General features: G+C 37.4%; 1 protein-coding gene across 1 annotated transcript; it reads right to left on the bottom strand.

Annotated features, from left to right (window-relative positions):
* Positions 1-18,046: 18,046 nt before the first annotated feature.
* LOC123873549 lies at positions 18,047-21,004 on the bottom strand. The gene is made up of 3 exons (XM_045918413.1): positions 20,979-21,004; positions 19,538-19,636; positions 18,047-18,316 (listed from the first exon to the last, which is right to left on the bottom strand). The coding sequence occupies exons 1-3, from the start codon at positions 20,987-20,989 to the stop codon at positions 18,115-18,117; spliced, it is 312 nt and encodes a 103-aa protein (XP_045774369.1). The 5' UTR covers positions 20,990-21,004; the 3' UTR covers positions 18,047-18,114.
* Positions 21,005-21,424: the final 420 nt, after the last annotated feature.

The raw sequence follows: 21,424 nt of genomic DNA, 5'->3' as shown, positions 1-21,424 counted from the left end.
AAACTAAGAGCCTCAATAGCTCAACAGGTAAAGGAGTGGACTGAAAACCGAAAGGTCGACGGTTCAAACCCCGCCCGTTGCACTATAATTGTCGTACCTACCTACTCCTAGCACACGCCTGACGCTTAGTTGGAGAGGAAAGGGGAATATTAGTCATTTAACATGGCTAATATTCTTTTTTTTTTTTTTTTTTTAAAAACAAAAAAAACTGGCCCACCAGTTTGGCGAGCTAAAAAATGAAAGATTAAAAAAAAAAAAAACAAACACCCGCACATCACCGGGGAGTTACCTCCCCGATTGCTATTTCAACCTGTCGCGTACTATACGTACATTTGCGGTCACACGTCAGGTATTTGTACCTACGTAGTTCGTGGTAGTACGTACCTACATGCACGTGTATTCCGAGTAGGTATTGTAAATCACATGATGTCCGTGCGTCCGTGGAGGTCGCTCGTGACTTATTGTCGTAAATATATTTAGCTCACGAGTGCCGAGTTCACGACTGCGGCGTGCCTTCTCACCTCTGGCTCCGCGTCTTCTCGAATTAATAAGGCGGAATTTACACGTTCACGACTACATTTTCATGTTTTACTTAATCGTGCTAATTTAAATCTCGCTGTAATGAGAATAGAGTCCAAATTTCATCATGAATACCTATTGATAGAATCAAGTGATTGATGTAGTTGGTAGGAATCTAACTTTTATAAAAGGTACAGTATCAATATCAATATGCCATTAAAAATTTAGGTAGTGAGGTATTTACTATAGCGGATAAATAAATATTATATATATATATATATATATATATATATATATATATATATATATATATATATATATATATAATATAAATATAATAAAAAAATAAAGTAAAAATGATAAATGATCTTTATTTGCAAAAAAACTTACCCGCTAACAGGCATGCAAATATTTATAGTACTTTTTTAAAGAATATTAGCCAAGTTTATTTTGCTGACTAATATTCCCCTTTCCCCTCCAATTAAGCGTAAAGTTTGTGCTAGGAATAATAATCAATATCTTAATTTTAAGGTTACATGCAGTCATGGATTGGCGAAGTTGAATTTTAGTGGTTGTTTAAACCCAAAGTTTATAATATGAAGATTGAAGGTGTTCAAAATGCCAAATTTTTGGAGTTTCATGGTGGAATATCAGAATAGTAAATTTAAAAAAATACCACGTCAGAAGTAACAATTCAAGTAAAAAACCGAATGGAATTTTTCCGAGCAGCACAAGTTTACTACCTATTGACGCAAGCTCTATTATTTACTCATCTGCATTAATTGCGGTACACGGTGTATTCATGTAAATGAATGAACGAATGAATGGATCTAGAAAAAAGGTATTTTTTTCAAGAAACTATAAATTACTTTCATTGTCTTAACTATGTATGTTCGAAAACGATTGTATTACAATAATTTGTGTCTAAAACTGTATGAGTATACAAAACCTTTTTTTGTGTAAAACTGTATGTATGTTGAGATGCAGTTCTAATCTCCAGTTAGATGGACACAAGTTTAGTAGTCTCTTGAAGGGATTTCCAAACTGTGCGGACTTTGTCGCTGCGCCCTATAATGTGCCAACAGTTACTTAATAGGATAAAGGCTACAAATATTTTAATTTTAAATAGCTTAATAAATATAACGCGCCTACTTCCTACTTATTGAATAAAATCGTCATAAAAGCCAAAAGCAATTTTTTTTAAACATAGACCGTATTAATGCAAATTAATCAGGCGGATAATCAGGTACAAATAAATCTTTCATCTATGTTAATTTAAGATTTTAAGGTTGTTATAATAATAAAAATCCTATTAGGTATGTAATTAACCTTGGAATGATGGATGTTTTGTGTCGCAGACGCGTGCTATGTTGCGTAGGTAGTTTTGTATATCCTCAAAAGATTAATTTATGCACGATTAGGATCTTAATACTCATCTCAAAATTGTAGAATCGCCAAAGGTCTGTTTAATTCAAAACGTTATTTCAGTCGACGTAGCTTTAAAACTTCAAGTAGTTACCTTTATGCAATAACTTACACAATAAAGACAAGTGTAAATTAAAAATTTATAACACCCCCGACAAGTGAAGGTTACAATAACTATAAAAGAGCTGATAACTTTCAAACGGCTGAACCAATTTTTTTGGATTATAGCTAAGAACACTCTCGATCAAGCCACCTTTCAACCAAAAAAAACTAAATTAAAATCGGTTCATTAGTTTAGGAGCTACGATGCCACATACAGATACACAGATGCACAGATACACAGATACACACGTCAAACTTATAACACCCCTCTTTTTGGGTCGGGGGTTAAAAAACGCTATTTGCCGATCTCAGGTAAGTACGTTACAATGTTGAAAGATTTGTTCCCAGTTTTCTTACTGGTTGTAAAACTAGAAATAATCTCAATAGTCTTGTTGCTAGTAATTATATGATTAGAGTACCTAATAGGTAACTGTAACTACCTAAATCTGGAATCCCCATGCCTTGCATCTTGTAACGTGGTGGGATCGATTTGTCGAAATTTGGTACAGGATTAGCTTACATCCCGGGGATATGTACAAAGGCTACTTTTTATCCCGGAAAATCAAAGAGCTCCCATGGGATTTTTAGAAAACTAAATCCGACGAAGGAAGTGGCGGGCATATCGTCTAGTTATTTATAACTGTGAGGTTGCATCTATGTACCCATTAGTCAAAAAACAACCTAACTAGTTTAATACCACATTCGAAATTGGTTGCCTTCATTAATACGAGTAACTGATACATACCTAAAATCTTGTTCCAATCACACCTTACGTCCAACGATCTCCCACAGGAAATGAGGCGCCCACGCGTTTTGGATTAGGCCGGTCGCATATCATCAGAAATTTTATATGAGAAAACTTTCTGAAGCATTTTTACTAAATCCGGGCGAATACTTTCAGATTTTTTGTAAGCAAAACTTATTAGGTAGGTACGTTGGTATAGGTAGATCACTCTGCTCATACATTTTGTATTAGAACCAGTAGACTGTTAGAATGTTGGCGGATCGGGTGTTCGCTACAGACAATTCATATTGTATTATATCTATCAGCCGTTTGATTTGGAAGGAAACAAATTAGTAAGTACTTACTCATGCAAGCCAGCCACATATTACCTATCAAAAATTGTCGTTAGAAAAATTTGGCCGTGCGTTGGAAGAACATGCTTATACATAATTTGTACTAGATCCCGTAAACTATCAGAATGTTGCCGAATCGGATGTATCTTCTGATATTGGTATAGTGAGTGCGACAGAAAGTTTTCTGACCGACAATTTCTGAGATTATGCGACGGGCCTAAATGTATGAAGAGCGTGTTTTCCGACTTTCTGATCCAGCAAATTTCGGATGTCCGATTAGCTTGCACCCGACGAACATTAGAAGTATTTACATCCGATCCATCAGCAACATTCTGATGCTCTGTGAGGTCCAGTACAAAATGAAAGACTATTTCTGATAATATGTAGCAAGCCTTAATATGATCCACATGTGTCTATATACATTTCATTGAATTATTTAATACTTAATAAATAACCTAATTCATTCTAACGTATGCCCGATGTGAATGGGGCCGGTGTTCATTCATTATCGAGTATGCAAATGAATGTTAGACGCCATTCTAATGAAGAGTGTCGCGAGTTTTATCTGGTCCCCAGAACATAAACTCTGGTTTATGTGTGAGTGCCCATTTCGTATACAGCTAGGTAGGTACGTATGCCTCATAAAATTTGTTATAGTCTATACATATAATAAAATTGTAGAAAAGTGGTGTCTGTACAATGGAAATATATAAAAAAAAAGTAGCAGGGGTTGTTATTATATCGATGCCGAACCCGAAATTGTAATTAATTTTTTTTTTGTCTGTTTGTCTGTTTGTCTGTTTGTCTGTTTGTCTGTGTGTTTGTGCACGCTAATCTCAGAAACGGCTAATTCGATTTAGATACGGTTTTCACTAATATATTGTAGTAAGCTTCACTTAGGATTTAGTGTTTATTTCATGTCAATCGGTTCATAAATAAAAAAGTTATGTCAATTTAAAGAATCACGGCGCCTCGCGCCTGAGCGTCCGTGGCTATATAAAGCGCGAAAAGTCACTATTCCTCGCGAACGAAGTCGCGGGCACAGCTAGTAGTAAATAAGGAGTAACGAGTAACGACCGAGTTATATCTGAATGCTAGACAAATGTTTCTCTCATAGCCTCATATAGGAGAGAGGGCTATCGTGGAAAGACAAATCTCAAAGTGGCAGTTAACCCCTACCGAAATAGAGCGAGGAAAATGCGAGGAAATGATACTTTCAGCAAACCGTATCTATGCTCGTATCATGCATACACAAGCTAGATGCTTTTGACGATTCAAAGTACTTGTAAAAGTTTAATTGAATAAAAATATTTTTAATTGGAATTTGAATAAATAGAGTTACGAGTAGTATAAAAGCAGAGTGAACTCACAAAACACAATATTCGTCGAACTCACAATCTAACTACCATAATACCTACTAGTTAACCATGTTAAGTGTGCTTATCTTACAACTACATACCTACATATTGAGCTATTATTTTCGCGACAACATAACTTTGTAAAAGAGGTATGTTTATTATACCTACAAGAACGTTTAATACACTGTCCACAAGACAGTTTAGATATCAATAAATCCCAGTAAACAAATTCCAGTAGCCCCTACAAGGTTTATATCATCAACTACAGATAAAAAGCTATCCTGCGCCATCGACGGCCAATACATAAAACCAAATACCAATCAGTCGCTGAAGTAAAAACAATAAAGAAAGCTTAATGCCATGTTAAATCCGAGACGCGCCGCCCGCCTACACGCACGGCACAAAAAATCTAATACTTTATAAGTTTATATACTCTGTAACTTGTAGGACACCCACACAAAATAAAATTCGAAATTCGAACACGGCACACACACGCGCACGCCACCCATTAGTATGTGTTAGCTGCGCGTGCTAGCCACTCGCTCCACGGCTTCTTATTATTATTATTTATTGTTGAATAATGTGAATGGTAATGCGTGGTTGTTCACGATCCCGCATAACACCTGCCGTCTTTTCCCACAGTCGAGCTTACGCTAGGGTGACCAGTTGTATCCACTTTTTTCGAGACATGGTCTTACACTTTGCCCCGAGGTAGTTTGTTGTTACGAAGTTGAAGATCTATCAATTTGTAGGACCCCAATTTTCCTATAAATAGTATTGACGTTTATTCTAGTTTTCATGCAAAAAATAACTCGATCGACTGTTTTTAAATACCAAAAGTTGCACGAGAGACATTATTATAATCTACATTAGTTTAATAAGTCTGTATTATACTATTTTAATTTTAATAAAATTCCAGTATTAGATGTGAGTCAAAGAACAAATTTATTAGGTGCTATTTTTATTTAATTGACGTTCGTTTATTAGTTCCGTGTTATCTAATTTTTAATAAAAGCATTCCAGAATTAAGTGTGAGTCAAACAAGAAATATTTCGTGCTATTTCTATTTAATTGGCATTCCTTTACAATAAATGATTTTCTTATAAATATTTATATGTCATAATTATTATCAAAATCATAGGTCAAAATGTTACCTAAACTTTTATGTCAGAATGTTTCTCTTGCGATGCTTATTAATATTTATAAAGGAGGACTTTTGTGCATCTTTATATAAATACTAATAGACAGCCTAAATTAACATGTTCAGGACTAATCCCGAAAATCCCGATGACGTGGTAAGGTTGGCTGACGATAGAATAGCGCGCGTGCAGGAAGTGTGAAAGAGAGGTCCAGCTCGCGTGCACTGCGCGTGCGAGAATAAGCGAACGATACTGTGACAGAGCAGGATAGCATGTGGGATAAGCGCCGTAGCTCGTAGCTCCGTAGCCACTTCGTAGCACTGAAAGTTTTTAGGTCTAATAAAAATAAAAAGTTCAAATCGTTTCAGAATCTCAAGTGTAATTTTGTGTGCTTAACTAACGCTTCTTGCTTCACTGTGGGAGGAAGGACTAAGTTGTGATGTGAATGTTGTGATTGTTAAGCAATGTTAACCCAAGTCGGTAAATGGATGAATGTGCACTTTGAAGCTCCAAATAATGGCATATATATTTTCATTTCCTCGTGCCTCGGAGAGCACGTAAAAACGGTCAGTTCCGGTTATTATTACTAACATGAGGTGACCTCAATTAAGCCTATGTCTAGAATAAACTTTATAATAAACCTATTAAGTATATTAATAATCAAAGTCAAAGGCATATACCAGGATAAATATAACACCTAATTTAAATAAATAATAATGACTTGACATTTATAGAGGATTTTTCTTTGTCGCCGACCCTGACGAATCTGTATGCAAATAATGCTATTTTTAGTTTTAGAATGATATTTACGAAATTTATTTGAATTCATAGGTTAGCTGTGGACGGTGGTATTTTTTAGAAGTAGGTATAATTAGTTTAAAAATAAACCTCTGAATGTGCAGCCAAAATTACCAACCTTCTGAACTTTAACATTCTTCTATTATTAAATACTGCTATGAATCAAATAATGGCTATTTTATATTAATTCTTGTATTGTGTGATTTTTAGTTGTAGGTACCTACTAGGTTCCTGACAACAGTAGAGATTACAAAATTATCAAATATCTGACCAGAGTCCAGACCATACCAGACCAGAGACAATTTTAGAAGACAAAAAAAATAACTCCCAAATTGCCTCTACCAGCAATAATTAAACCCTAGATACTATTACAAGAGCACAGCAGTCACTATTTTTTTTTTTTTTTCTGTTCAGTTTTACGATACTTATTTGAACGAAGATGGCTGGAACTGCGTTACAGTATAGTTTCAATGCATCAAAAAAATTGTGGAGTTTACCTACCTATAATTATATGTATCACAGGGGCCAAAAAGATTGTATGTTTCTCGAGGGTGATATTTTTAATTCAGAGCAAAGGATGTAAATTCCTGATTGTAGCGAGGAATTCAATATTCGCCACCCGAGAAAAAAAACAACACACTCTATTTTTCCATCACTACGTATGAGAAAGAACTAAACATATTAGGTATGCTAATGATGCTAATGCACAAACGCAGACCAGACCAATCATAGGAGAGAAAGTTCAAACTCACATTAGAACATACTAGAATTTTGTGCCCGCTGTCATGATGTGACACCCTGTAATGCCAATTTTCAAATAGGGATGATTAAAATTAATAATATCTTCTCTCGAACAATTAATGTCGGAAAACTTCAGTGCACTATAAAGTGCAAATAGTCTAGATTATCTTCGAGGTTCATACAAATCCTCTGACTTCCAAATATTCTCAAGTAGGTAGCACAGCAAGTAGTTCCTATATATTATCACGTATCAAGTTACACTTCTTTAAAATATTCATTGAGATGTTGAGATCATTCAAGATTCTTGCATTTGTATTGCGTGTTTCCATGTAAAATGCAATATTAAAGAGCTGGTTTTTTCCTTTTCCATTCAAATTGTAAATTGAAGATAATGTATGAAGTAGCCACTGCTCAATAGACACCCCGGATGTTCGCCATTTAGATTGCTCCGACTCAATGAACGCTATAGCTGAATTAACAATAAAAATTGCTCATCCCGTCCCCATACACTTTCGACGTACTATATGTTAAAGGATTTTCAACCTAATTTACTTTAAAATAGGGTATGTTTTCCAGATGTAGTATTTTTACACCGAAGATTGTCCACCATGTAGGTCAGTCTATTAAGTGGGTTGTCGTATACCGGATGGGACGATTAAGTTTCAGAGATTTTGAACATAATATTACTCTTATGTTACGTCACCCTATACTTTGTTTACCTGATAAAAGACTATCGTCTTCAAAGGATGTCTTGGAAATTAAGAAAAAACAACAAATAAGTGTCTAATAAATTTATGCCGTTGGATTTGTACAGGCGACTTGCAATGATGAATGTCACAGCCAAAACTCTTAACCGATCAAAAGGTGGTCAACCTTTGCTGAACGAAGTTCAAGTAAGTAAAGCTGAATGAAGGGATGACGGAGTGAGTCTTCTACCGTAGCCCATTTAAAACAACCGAGTCTTATTCAACATCCTTGTCAAAAAATTGGCGATAAGGACTTCGAAAATACTTTTTACTGTTTACTAACTCCTGGTCAAAACTACGTTTAAGTTCTAACGGGTTTTTAACTGAAAAGTCTCTATTTATGACTGCAAAAGTTTATACTCTTACTTTTAACTTCTTAGACCGTCCGCTTGAGTTCTCTGACATAATATTACCTAACAGAAGTTTTTTTCCAACTAACAAGTAGTAAGTAAGTAGGTAGGTTAGCTTAGCAAAATTCGAAAACCATTTTTACCCGACTACGGCAAAGCTAAAAGGATCCTTGATTTTGGCAGTGTTCACAAGTCTGCTTATTCGTCAAGCATATTGGTAGTGGGCATTAAATTTTCATGAACGTCGTTATAGTAACATACGATAATCGTGAATCACGGCATACGGCTAGGATTTCCAGGTCGGTGGTTACACAACGAGCGGGCTCGGACCCTTAATGGAAGTTTTTGCGTCACTTGGCCGCGGCGGGGTCAGTGTGGTCGCCAAATGTGCCCGTTCGCAAGAAACCCGACACGCGAAAGGCGATCCTGATGCCGAGATTCGCGTCACATGCTCCCGCACATGGTACGAGCGAGCTAAAGGTCGACCGAGGTGGCATTTTTTATGCGACCAAGTTTACGTCATGTTGATTCAAGATTACGTTACGTCGCCATTAAAAAAAATTGACCACAAGCACAGAATTATGGTTACAACCTGTTTAATAAAACTCCTCGATAGCTCAACAGTTGAGGAGCGGATTGAATTCCGAAAAGTCGGCGTTCGAACCCCATCCGTAGTTGAAGGTTAGGAGGAACGGGAGAAGTTAGGACTCGTAGTTAAAGGGTCCCGTACCTACCATCGTACAAGAAATAACACTTTAGTTTTCATAGCGGTTATTTTGAAATTTTTAGTATTTGTTGTAGGTACATTTTGTGAAAATTTGAGCTCTCCACCTATTACGGTTCACGAGATAGATACAGGCCGCTGGCAAAAAGACAGACGGACGGACGGTGGATGGACCGACGAACGGATGGAAAGCGGAGGATTAGTATAGGGTCCCGTAGGCACCCTTGGTTGGAACCCTGAAAAAGAATCTGTGCGATCCGTGGTTGTAATCCAAGTTTAAGGCGTAATCCAGTAGGTACGTAATTAGTAATTATGTACATTATAATATGTATTATAATATCACTGACCGCAAGCATCTTTTTTATATGACTCCTCGAACACCATTACGACTTACGAGACATCAATAAGCGGCTTACGTTCGATTTATTGCATTGTAATAATGACTCTCGACTCGGCCGCGCCGCGTCTCGTTGCGAAACATAAAGTTTATATCCAGTAGCAACTAGCTTTGGAAGTCCGATATAAATCAACAATTCCATTACAGTTTTATTCTGTCGAACATCGTTCCTTTCACGGTCCGTGCGACCGAGGGATTTGAATTCGAAGGCTCACAAATTATTGTTGGTTGTTGTTATTTTATTGTCGTATGATTTTTTTCTTTTCTTGACGCGCGTCCTTATCTGGCGTTGCGAGATCGGGTTCTCCGTCTCGCTTCGTCTCGACCCTGGTACACTGACCTTTATAAGTACGCTGGACTTGCTATTGCCGACCTGTTTTTGAAGCAACTTGATCATCGCCATTTTGGCGTAAAAGCATCAGTGAGCTTCATGTGAGCGTACTCTAATGATGAGGCATTTTTATTCCAATACAAGTTCTTCAACAGCAACCTCGCTTGGTGGTAAGTTACGATACAGTCTAGATTAAAGTGGTCTAACTGGTAACATAGAAGGATTATGGTAGTTTATTTACTAAACCACTACCCGCTAACGGTTCTTACATGGCATTGTACCGGAACGCTAAATCACTTGCCGGTACAGCTTTGCCGACAGGGTGGTAACTAGCCACTGCCATAGCCTTCCACGATCAGACCAGAATAAGAATAAGAAGTGTTTACTTATTTGCTAGAATATGGTATAATATCCATTGGTCTTAAATATTATGTAGAATCGCATATTCTGCCAAGCATGGCGTGCAAAATTTTATGAATTTATTGTGACCATTTAAAAATTATACAGGCCCAAATTGCCACTACCGAGAATAATTACAATATGGGTGATGGAACCTACCACATAATACAATACCACAGTGTTTACCACTGTCATCAAAACATCAATCATCATAGTATCAACACAAAGACCATACGGCACGTTCGATGAGGCGCTTTGAGTCGGCACAAAAGATACTTGTCGTTTTGTACGGCACAAAGTATCCAGCGTACTTGTGTTGATATCTGTGGCCTGGTAGCAGCGTCTCGAGCACGTGCGACACGTTAAAGGCAGAGCGTTCCCACGGTGCGGGCTCGAGGCGGCCCGCGCCCCGCCCCGCGCCCCGCGCCCCGCCCGCGCCCCGCTCGTGATTCTACTCCGGACACTCGTGTGCTCGTGCCAATGAAATAAAGTGCCCGCACACCACGTCCCAATTGCAAAACGCTGTTTGAAGATTTCGAGGTAATGAAAGTGGCGGAAATGGTTACTCTCTCGGATTGAGTAATGCTTTTAGGCTTGCACATTGTTCTCCGATATGAAACCGTCTTAGAACGTAATGGCCCATTGATAAATAGCTGACAAGAACTGTTCAGAAGATCGCATTAGCCTTTTTTGTGTACTCTATCGGGTCCATCGTGCTTTTTAGGGTTCCGTACACTAACGGTGTCAGCGGGACCCTATTACTAGGCCTCCGCTGTCCGTCCTTCCGTCAGTCCGACCGTCCGTCCATCTGTTTGTCTGTCAGCGGGCTGTAGGTACCTATCTCGTAAATCGTAATATGTATATTGACTTTAAATTTTTACAGATTATACCTACCTACCCCTATGTATTTCTATTGCCGCTATAGCAACAAACACAAGTTGTCAGGTCGTGATACTAGAGCTCTGCCTGAAAATCAGCGCTGCAGTAGTCAAATACTGCAGCATTATTGTGGCATTATGCTGAGGCAGAGTCCTTTTAGCTCACACATGGCACACACAAAATATTGTTATTTGTTTTGTAGTTTTAAGTACAGTTGTTATTTTGTAGAATTAACATAAATTGTATTTTTTCTATTCTTATTCTTTATTGTGCTTTTGTGGAGCTAATTAAACGTTTATTTGTTTATTTAAATAATAAAAATCTCAAAACGGCGGCCAAGAAAATTTAAAATGTAAGTATGTATTATTTCTTGTACTACGGAACTCTTCATGTGTGAGTCCAAATCGCACTTGACCGATTTTTTCGTGTATTTGATACTTCTATTGAGTCTATCGTGCTTTTTATTATGACGAGGTGCCAAAAAGATTCAACTTTTTAAGGCTCAGCTGAAGCCGTTTTATTTTTTGACCTGAATACTTTTTTGGAGTTATGAAACATTGTTACTTTTGGGAACTGACGTAAAAGTAGGTAGCTTAAGTTTGAAAACTGGTTTTTGCTGTTAACTACGCAATGCCTCTTAATTTTTATTGCCGTTCAAGTTATCTGTGGTGAAAACATACATTTCATCAAGTCACTTTCTTTATCTCTACAGATGCCAAACTATATTCGAATATCATGCTTTCTTGGGATTAAAGTTTGGAACCTGGTAGATATTATATAACACATCATCTCTCAAATATTCAACTTTTCTTTGGACCATGATGCAGGTAGACATCTTCTTTCAGCAGAGTTCTACACAAAGCAGAGGAAAGTCTATGACATATTACCTATAGGTAGGTACAGTAGGTACTAGATATATCGCTGTTACTTACTTATCTAGTATAGTTTTACTTGTGTGTTAGACAAACTTTCCTGATTAAGCAGAGCTTGTAACTCTCTATTAATTAACGAATTTCATCATGTTAGGTTATTTACTGTCCATGTTCTCAGACAGGACACAAGTTTGCCTAACACACTCTATGATAGTGTCACATGCAATCGCGATAACACATTGTCTTGTAGCGCCTTATCTCCAACAAGGTCCCGTTAATTGACATAGAAATTAGAAACTGCTACCACTCTGCTACTCGAATTGTTGCTTAGGAAATAATAAACACTAGCGACCCGCCCCGGCTTCGCAGATCGCACGGATGCAATGTAAGTAGATACTACATATAATATGGTACCTATCAGTGTAGTTATTTTTAGGGTTTCAAAAGGAAAAACGGAACCCTTATAGGATCACTTTGTTGTCTGTCTGTCTGTCCGTCCGTCCGTCCGTCCGTCCGTCCGTCTGTCTGTCTATCTGTCTGTCACCTACAGGGTACTTCTAGAAAATTTAATTTTCAATGTTATCAAGAGACGGTTATTGACATCGTCTTCCACTTTTACCTATAGTCCCAGTCATCCCTGTCAATGGCAAAGATCAAAGCTCTTTTTAGAAAGTTTCACACTTTCTGAGATAAAATAATAATTGGACAATTACCTACGTTGAAATGTGTTACAATTTCAAAAGAATCATACGTCTAACGGCGCGAGATCGATTATATTTTCATACAATCGTCTGTAAAGGTCACGCGTAATGCTATTCACTGCATCATTCTATACTGAAGAAACTATCCATTTTGTATCTCGTAAAACATTTCATACTTTCAAACTGCAAACGATTTTAAACTGAAATATTAGAGTGCTTGAGCTGAAATTTATTCGATTAAGAATTTTTGTAGCAACAATTTAAGTTTATTTGTAAAACATCGAAATTGAGACGCAGTTTATCGGAATGTGGCATCTTTGCGTATCACGATAAGGGTCAAAATGATGTTTCGGGGGCTAAGTGAGATTGTGTATCGAAAGCCAGGAAGCGCATTGTTAGGTCACGTTCTCACAACTCCCCTTTTCTTCGAGGGGGAATATATAATTGCACTTTTTTCTGTCGCATATGGCCAAGGAAACGGTGGATTGTGCAAGATCGTTCCCACGGTTCGCCCCTTGGGCATAAAGGCCGAGGTCAGGAAAAAATACGTGCCGGCATAATGCGGGGGCTTCTTTTGTAACGGCAGATGCACTCTAGGGTTAAGTGTGGAATAGATGTGGAAAATGGACTGATTGACGCGATATTGTTAGCGAAATCCTATTGAAGGTTTTTTAAGGCGATTGGGATTTCTTTTTGATAAAAAAAATGGTTTAGGTAAGACCTGAAGCCGCATTAGCTCAACGCTTAAGGTACAGGAGCGAACTGAATTCTGAAAGGTCGGCGGTTCAAAGCTCACCTGTTACACTACCTACCTACTTCTAGCACAAGCTTTACGCTTAGTTGTAGGTGAGAGGGGAATATCAGTCAGGAACAACGTGGCTAATATTTTCTTTTTTTTGTAAAAAAAGGCTGTCAAGAAACTTGCACTATGAAGAAATAAATATTAGGTATGTAGAGATGATAGGTATCTATTTGATTTCGAATTCGTTAGTAGAGTTCCTACTAGATTCAAATGTCTCGTATTTCGATGGAAGATAATTATGATATTATGTTACTGTTTTTGCATTAATAAAATGGCGAATTAATGAAATCAGTGAGTGAATGCTACTATAATGGTTCCGTTTTAGCAAATTAATAGGTAGTCCACAAAGAAAGCAATAATTATGAAGCAACCGTTAGCAATACTTCGTTCGATTTCCTGGTCGAAATGTAAATTTGAAAAAGAAAACGATTCCGTAAAAAATTATCAAGAACCGGTCCGCAAAAAGAGTCACGTTTTGTAACTGGCTAAACACTTTTTGCAATCTGTTCCAACTCAAACATCTTATCTTCAGTTCAAATATCGAATTCCACTCGTTCCAATTTCAAATTTCACTCGCCACTAGTTCTACATGTGGCCGCCATTAGGGAAAAAAGATGTTGACAAAAAAAGAATTGCACCTTTTCTAAGGCGTTCTTTACCTATTTGGAACTGGTCTCGTTCCCACGGTCGCTCGCGCCAGTTGCGTCTCCCCTCCGTAGCTTTTTTTCTTTTTCTTGCCATATCAATATTTATGTGTAGGTAGGTATAATTAAATTGCATATTACGTATGTGTAGGTTGTGTGTAGGTATGTGTTTTATATTTGCTTTTAAAATGGTCTTTTTTCGACTTTTATTACGTTTAAAGCTTTAAAATTAAATTGCTTGAATAAGTAGGTACCTACCTACACATAATGGACTTTTTTATCGTGAGAAGATTTTCTCATTTATGATATTACCTTCCTTTTTTTTTAAATTACAAGTACTTATTGGTCATTTATGTACCTATTAATTTCAGATATCCTGTGATTTTGTATGGTGATATTTACTTGGTTTTATTCCGTATTCGTCATAATTTTTTTGACAAATTATAGAAGGTATAGGAAGGTAGAAGAACGTAAAAGGATAAGCTAATGGACAGACATATTATGAATTACGTACCAGCAGCTTACACTGTTAATCTGGTCAAGAAACTTAAGAGATTGGTCTTCTCTATAACTTAGACCCCTAGTAAGAAAGGATTTTCAGAAATTCCAACAGAGCGGAGCCGGATCAGCTAAGTAGTCTCTAATAAAACACTTCATTAACAAAATAAACACTGTTTTCACGCGCACTTATCCTGAATAATCATAGAGGACATGTGCAAGGCTATAGGGCACATTGAAACAATAAAATCTCGATTTAAATACAATATGCACAGAGATCAAAATTCAAATTGATTTCCTTGGCGAATGCATGAATAAAGTATCAAATGTTTGGAAATTGAACTCTATGTCGTAAAGATTGAATTCAAATTCGTTGCAGCGATGTTTGAAGTTGCTCCATACGTTGACAGGCGTAAAGCCGCGCACACATTGCGTTTACGCTGTGATCCGTTCCCACGATCCACGCGGCATATGGCGCGAGCGCGGACTGGGGAGCACTTACGCGCGAACGGTGACGCGTGCACAAAAAATACTCGGACTTATGCCCTAAGCGGATCTATGGAGTACTTATGAATAATAATGAAATAATACATGTGTAAGGTAAGAAAACCAGTACCTACTTTAATACAATGTTTTGTTAGGTACTTACATAAGTAGTATTAGTAGGTAATTTGAACTGAATATGGATTTCATTGAATTTCAGGGGAAAAAGTGGTGATAGTTTTTCATCTCTTTCCTTCTTACTTCACAGGAAATAACAATAGTGTGACGTAGTAAAGTTCCGGGAGTGGAATAAACCCACAATTCAGCACAAGGAAATTATTTAAAAGTGGTAGATAGGGTCGTGAGTTCATGGGCCGGTCACTATCACCTCCAAGCTTGTAGCAGGCAATACTTCCCTGACACGCCGCGTGGTGACATCCCAGATGGCAGTGGGAACACGGCAAGATGTTTTCAGGTCTGATGGTAGGCGCGCTGGTGGAGACTGGAGAGTGCCGCAAATAAGCGTGCCTGGAATAGGAAGCGTCAGCGACAACCAAGGCCAAGAACTAAGGCAAAGGACCAAGGCAAAGAACCAAGGCAAAGAACCAAGGCAAAGAACCTGGAATGCACATTCCAGTGCGTGATAGTATAGGTATTACGCGGTGATGTCCTCGTGGTTAAGAAGTCGGCCTCCTATTCGGATGGTCCATGCTTCTATCCTAGGCACGCACTTCATCCGCGTGGTCTACACACATTTCAAACCCTTTTTTTAGCCACTTAGAGGTTTGGATTTTCAAAAATCCTTTCTAAGCGGATGTCTAGATCATAATAGCTATCAGCATGATTTTCAGCTCGATCCTTAATTAATTTACCTAATCCGATAATAATAAATAAGTCTATGATGCGGACCAAGTTTCAATCGTGCATAAACAAAACAAATCCAGAATAATTAACGAGCCAAATCAAACAAAAAATTAAGGTCAAATAAATCGTTCGAAATTGTAATTTTGGAAGTGTTTTATAGGCGGGCAGGTGGCGCTCGCAACTGTCGCCGTTTCCCACGGTGCGAGTTCGCCTCGCGCAGCGCGTCGCGTCATGCCACCAGCCACTCTTGACTCGCGATCGCGACCGCCATTTAAAAAAAAAAAAAGAATATTAGCCAACTTTATCTTTATGACTAATATTCCCCTTTACCCTCCAATTAAGCGTAAAGCTTGTGCTAGGAGTAGGTACGACATAGTGCAACGGGTGGGGTTTGAACGGGCGACATTTCGAATTTCAGTCCGCTCCTTTAACCGTTGAGCTATCGAGGCTATTAATTCTATTATTATGAAATTCCAAATTGCTCCGTGACGTCACCCGGGTCACAGCTGAAAATCAGCGTCCTGCATTTCTGAATGCGTGATGGTGCATAATGACGAAGGGCTATGATGCTGAGCTTAGCTACTGGGGTGGTGTCAAAGATGAAAATGTTACATTATGTGAATAGCTTAATAATAGCTTAACTTTTTCCTCTTTTATTTTTTCCTTGAAATCATTTTTCGGGTACATCCACGGGTTTCAACTTTTTATTTTATTTTTTTATTCAGATACAAGTTAGCCCTTGACTGCAATCTCACCTGATGGTAAGTGACGATGCAGTCTAAGATGGAAGAGGGCTAAACTGGAAGGGGTATGGCAGTTTTCCATTAAACCGATACCCCTTTGGTTTCTACACGCCATCGTACCGGAACGCCTGGCGGCACGGCTTTGCCGGTAGGGTGGTAACTAGCCGCGGCCGAAGTCTCCCACCAACTTATCATATTATACTTATGTAAGTACTTACTTAATCATAATAGCTACCTACTTATTAGAATGTTAACTCATACCTGTCAGCTACCTTCTAAATGGATATTAGATAGGAGCCTAACCATGAATAGTAAAATTATTCATATTAGGTATAGGTAGGTAGGTATTTATCATCGAAATGCCAGCGCGTGCTGCGCACGAGTCGAATGACGCATGCGCACAACAATTATTTGGAGTTTGCGTCATAGATAGAGGTTTTTATGTAAAACAATCATTGTTAATAACTCGTAGGTACATGATAGGTATGTTACTTATTATTACCTTAAGATGTATTTATTTACTTTAATAAAGATAAACCTCAGTATAACACATAGGTATTCGAATAGGTAGGTAATAAAGTCATAAACCGTATCTTACTTATATTAAGTAGATTCCTAGGTAGGTACCTACCTACCTATACTTACCAGTTTTGAAGGTGCGTCTATTCTAAGATGTAGAATTTCCAAAAAATATTTCAAGGAGTTTATAAAATACAGAAAACCTCCATGCCAAATCTAGTTTTTAGATCAGCAACTTTTGGCATGGAGGCACTAGATAAATACACAATGCGCTAAAGAACGCCTTATTGTAGAGTAGGTAGGTAGGTACTGTACCTATAAAATTAATAATTATTAATTAATCATTTTTAGTAAAACTATCTATTGTTCCTTGTCTCTATATAAATTATTATCTCTGTATAGCTCTCTATTGAAAAATTCATAGCGTTGAAACTTTGATCTTTAGTTGACGATAAAGTACTGCCATCTAGCGGCAGTCCGTCGCACTACATTTAACAATGCATAGTCCCGCAATAGAAGGGGAGTACAGGAAGTGATACAAGACAATTCTTTCGAGAACAATAGGATCTTTAGGTCAAAGTTTAAGAATTTTTGGAGCCCGTGGGAAAGGTTGCGATTTTGCAATTATCGAGGGTGCATCCTAGTATATATTTTGGACACAGCACCGTTGAATGTTCAGTTAATTTTGGGATCTGTAACAGGAAGTAACTAAATATTAACTTAGTAATTGTAGAAAACTGTAAATGTAGCCAAGTAAAAAGTACTCTAATTTTTTAAAGTGCCATTTTGTGTGAAGTGTGTTTCTTAATGAATGTCTACATAATATTAGCTATCTGTATGGCAAATTTCAGCCCGATCCGCCCAGCTGTGCCTTGATAGATTAGACTGATCAATCTATCTAGATATATATATTTAGAAAAATATCGATTTAAAATATGCTCCCCAATTTTTTCAAATAAAAAGAACTAACCAGTGAATAACGTTTAGATGGATGTCGTATGCATTACCAGCAACCCAAAAAACATTTATTTGAGTCAAGTAGGTATCTATAATTTGTATCTCTCGTCGAAATTTTAATACTTTTACGTACCACATTTTCATTCTCAACACCGGATTGATTGGTCATATCAGTGAAATATTTACAAGCGCTATTTGTGGTTTCCATGTGTAAGCTTTCATCTTGTCTATTGATATCCTCATTCAAACTGGAAAAAAATACTCATAGAGCGAGATGCCAGAACCACCTAACCTTACTTATGTCCTGTGTGGGATAGAGTAGTGTTAGCGTGTACTTTTATCGTACACATATAGCTGCTAGCTTGTGCCGACGGTCAATATACAGATATCAGCTGCTATAGGTACCAAATGTAAAAATATTACTCATTTCTCTTAAAGTGTAAGTGCTGATTGTATGTTTTACAAAATATTGTTAATTTTCAATATTGTAAAATACTTCCTGTCGGCGGCTATTTCCGCCAGACGCTTTAAAGCTTGCAAAAAATAACTTTAATCAAACTCCTTTAAACATACTACAAACATATGTACATAAAAATCAGCACTCTCAACTTTAAGAAAAGTGAGTAATGTTTTTACGTACCTTTAACATCTGCTATCTTTAGATTATCCGCCAGCACAACCTAGCAAATATGCGTAAGTACGTTAAAAGTACACACTAATACTACTCTATGCCACACATATTGTTTCTCAAAAAGTAAATAAAATATACCCATTAAATTACAAAATCACCAAAGAATTACATGTATAGATAGATCCAATAAGAAAAAAACCGGTCAAGTGTGAGTCGGGGATGATATTAATCAAAACTATGTAATGTATTTACAGGTTTCCCTAAAATTTGCCTTAATAATTGGGCTATATATTTCGACATAATACTATATAGTATATACTAAGTACTAACTATTTCTGAAACCGGTAAAGAAGTTTTGCTTTAAAAAACACTCAAGGTATTCTGTCTTTTTTATTTATTTGCCGCCTCTGCCACTTTCATAAGCTGCCGCGAAAACTCTGCGTCATCACTACATAGACTTATAAAACGAAGTGGCGTCCCGCCGTCTGTCAGTCCCTACGTATGCTTAGATTTGCAAACGCGGGCTATGAGATAGGTCAAAAAAAGGGTTCCGTTTTTCCTTTTGAGGTACGTAACCCTAAAAATTTATGCCATCAAGAAATAATTAGTATTTTCAAATTTCAAAGGTAACTATTTATAACAAATGGGGTATCATAATATTGTGAAATCGCTTTACTATATTTTTATTTATTTTTATGCACAATAGTTTTTGATTTATCGTGTAAAATTTCGAAAAAATACCTGAGTACAGAACCCTCGGGGCGTGAGTCTAACTCGCACTTGGCCGGTTTTTCTAGCTTCTGTTTTATTATTATTCATCAACTAGGTAGATACTCACGTTATGGTGGTGTTCCCAGATTCGGATTGCCCGATCTTTGATTCTGGAAATACGGTATTTTGATCTATTGGTTGTAAAACTTGTCTTTTATTCGCTTTTCTAAAATAATAAAAGTAAACAAAGAAACTGTTGTTAGTAACCTACCTGTCACCTATAGGTACCTATCGTACAATTTGCAATATTATGAAGGTATATATAGTACACGACAAATCGAGATGGCAATCGGGATGGGGACGTCCCACTCACCCGTACAGCCCTCGCGCTAACCCGGTGCGGGATAGCGCGGGTGATGTGCGGCTCATTACCCGATTGCCATGTCAACCTGTCGCGTACTATGGGGTGCTTTTATAGGTACCTCTACCTACTTATAAAATAAGTTTTGACCATTATTGTAATCTGTGACGGTACGTAGGAAGCTACTAGGTAGGTAGGTACTTAGTACTTACCTACTTACAGTATTTTGCCCAGCTGCTTACAAGAATGACGCAACAAGGAATGGTGTGTGTTTATCTATACTAATAAATAAAATTTAAGTGTCTGTCTGTAATTTCGAAATAACTACCTCATATAAAGCTCATATGGTTATTTGAACGATACCATAACCGAATCACACGTTTTTAAAATTTTTGTCTGTCTGTCTGTCTGTCTGTTTGAAAAGGCTAATCTTCGGAACGGCTGAACCGATTTTGACGGGACTTTCACAGACAAGTAGAGGATTCATCAGGGTGTAACATAGGCTACTTTTTTAACCGACTTTCAAAAAAGGAGTTGTGTTTTTCTACCTATGTATACCGAAATCTTCGAGATTTCTGAACCGATTTGAGTAAATTTTTTTTTAATAATCGATAGAGGAACTTTGCGACATTGCCCTATAAAAAATTTAGATTCCAACTCCTCAATCCTGATGCTGCAGGGGATCTGATCACCAAAGTGGATGGGGTTTAGAAACTGTCGTCGGTTATAACTTGATATTGAAGGTATATTTACCAAGTAAAGACTTTGTCGCGCGGTAGGGATAGACTACTTTTGTCCTGGGAACTCAAAAGTTCCCACGGGATTTCTAAAAACCTAAATCCACGCGGGCGAAGCTGCGGGCATCAGCTAGTTCATAATAAAAAGAAGAAAAGTTTGTATGAAGTAATCTCTGGAACTACTGAACCAATTTTGAAAATTCTTTCATCAGTAGAAAGCTACTGCTTTCTGCTAAGCATTATTCCTGAGTGACATAGGCTGTACCTATTTATTTTCAAAAAAGCCGTAGGTACGAAGCCGGGGGCGAGGCCGTTTATAGTAAGTAGTAGTACCTAGTTAGTCAGGAGTTTCAATGTTCCACTATGGGTGACAAGGTTTTGGATTCAATTCCAGGGATCGGGCCAAAAAAGTGTGCCGCACAATATTTTTATGTAATAATAGGTATATGGGAAGATAAGTAGGTACTTACGCGATTTTCATGCTTTCAATCTTTTGTAGTTGAGATCGTTTTAGTCGAGATATTTTCGGCATCCTGATATTTGACTATGATACCTTCGTACCTACCTAACACAATTTAAAACAACGAAATAACTCTAAAAAACACTACTAAGTACCTATTTACTATGGAGTTCACTAATATTTAGATGATAAAAGTTTCTTAAAACTAAAACAATTAATCATCCTTATTCAATAATTTATAAATAATAATTTCGCTACAATTACACAAAAAATATTTTCCGTAAATCGAGAGCGATTGGCGGGAAAAATTGCGCACATCCACCACGTCTGAAGGGCGCCTGCCGTATGCGTCGCGTCTCCCGCGCAGGGCCGACTAGGATTATTTTACCCAAATGTGAATTTTTCATAAAGAATGTCGAAATACAATAAAATACGTTTCGAAAGTGTATCATATAT

The sequence above is a fragment of the Maniola jurtina genome, chromosome 17 (assembly GCF_905333055.1).
Source record: "Maniola jurtina chromosome 17, ilManJurt1.1, whole genome shotgun sequence".
Lineage (NCBI taxonomy): Eukaryota > Metazoa > Arthropoda > Insecta > Lepidoptera > Nymphalidae > Maniola > Maniola jurtina.
The sequence above is the reverse complement of the archived record's forward strand: the minus strand, read 5'-3'. Positions and strand labels throughout refer to the sequence as shown.